Source organism: Verticillium alfalfae, genomic scaffold, assembly GCF_000150825.1.
Source record: "Verticillium alfalfae VaMs.102 supercont1.5 genomic scaffold, whole genome shotgun sequence".
In the NCBI taxonomy this organism is placed as follows: Eukaryota; Fungi; Ascomycota; class Sordariomycetes; order Glomerellales; family Plectosphaerellaceae; genus Verticillium; species Verticillium alfalfae.
Genome location: NW_003315034.1, coordinates 2,292,976 through 2,293,789, shown reverse-complemented (window position 1 = coordinate 2,293,789; position 814 = coordinate 2,292,976). Strand labels below are relative to the sequence as shown.

The 814-nt window shown below is 53.4% G+C and overlaps 1 protein-coding gene across 1 annotated transcript in view; it reads right to left on the bottom strand.

Moving 5' to 3' along the window:
• The window catches only part of VDBG_05024 (pyruvate carboxylase), a gene marked incomplete at both ends in the record, with an annotated part of 4,858 nt that extends 4,096 nt beyond the window's left edge, over positions 1 to 762 (bottom strand). Inside the window, 6 exons of the mRNA XM_003005372.1 lie at positions 66 to 127; positions 181 to 300; positions 364 to 433; positions 484 to 569; positions 639 to 659; positions 741 to 762. Coding sequence (XP_003005418.1) covers positions 66 to 127; positions 181 to 300; positions 364 to 433; positions 484 to 569; positions 639 to 659; positions 741 to 762 — 381 coding nt within the window. The remainder of the gene's footprint in view (positions 1 to 65; positions 128 to 180; positions 301 to 363; positions 434 to 483; positions 570 to 638; positions 660 to 740) is intronic.
• Positions 763 to 814: the final 52 nt, after the last annotated feature.

The window sequence follows — 814 nt, the reverse complement described above, 5'->3', positions numbered from 1 at the left end:
CTGTGTGAGTGAACAGGTTAGCTTCAGCGGGTCTCACAGGTTTGGGTGGAGATTGGTGTACGTACGATAAGACCAGCTTTCTCGACATTGCGAGCGAACCCGGCGTTCTCGGAGAGGAAACCGTAGCCTGCACAGCGGGTCAGAGCGAATTGCAAAGAATTTGAGAGTGGGCAGACAAACCAGGGTGGATCATTTGCGCGCCGTGCTCAACCGCGATCTTGATGATCTCGTCGCCGGCGAGGTAGGCTCCGACGGGGGTGTACTGGCCACGCTTGCCAATGACGTACGCCTCGTCGGCCTCTGTGAGCGCTCGTTAGTCGCGGTGAAATCAGTGAGCTTTCGGGGCCTCAGAGGGGTGATTACTTTGCCTGTGCATGCTGAGACGGTCCTCATAACTGAAGACAGCAATGGTGTGCAGTGAAAGCTCATGAGCCTATGCATAGTGAGCAAATGTCTGAGACGATTCCGCAGATGTTGACTTACGGTTCTAAAGATCTGAAAGAGAACTTCGTGTAAGCAGGTCCGTTCGCACAATGCGTGATTGCCTCTGATCAGTAGATCGACATACCCTGATAGCTGTTCACAGTTAGTGCCTGTGGCGCGGGGGAGGGGCAGATCAAGTCAGGGCAAAGACTTACGAATTTCACCACGGTTGGCCACTGTCAGACGGCGAAAAGGCCACAAGTCAGCAAAGCATTCTTCATGGGTATGGTGTGGTTTTTTTGAGGAGGGTGACTCACCAAGAATCTTCTTCAATTGCATGATGCTCGAGTTGGCGCGAATGTGGTGGATGCTCTGACCCTTGGGGACGTCG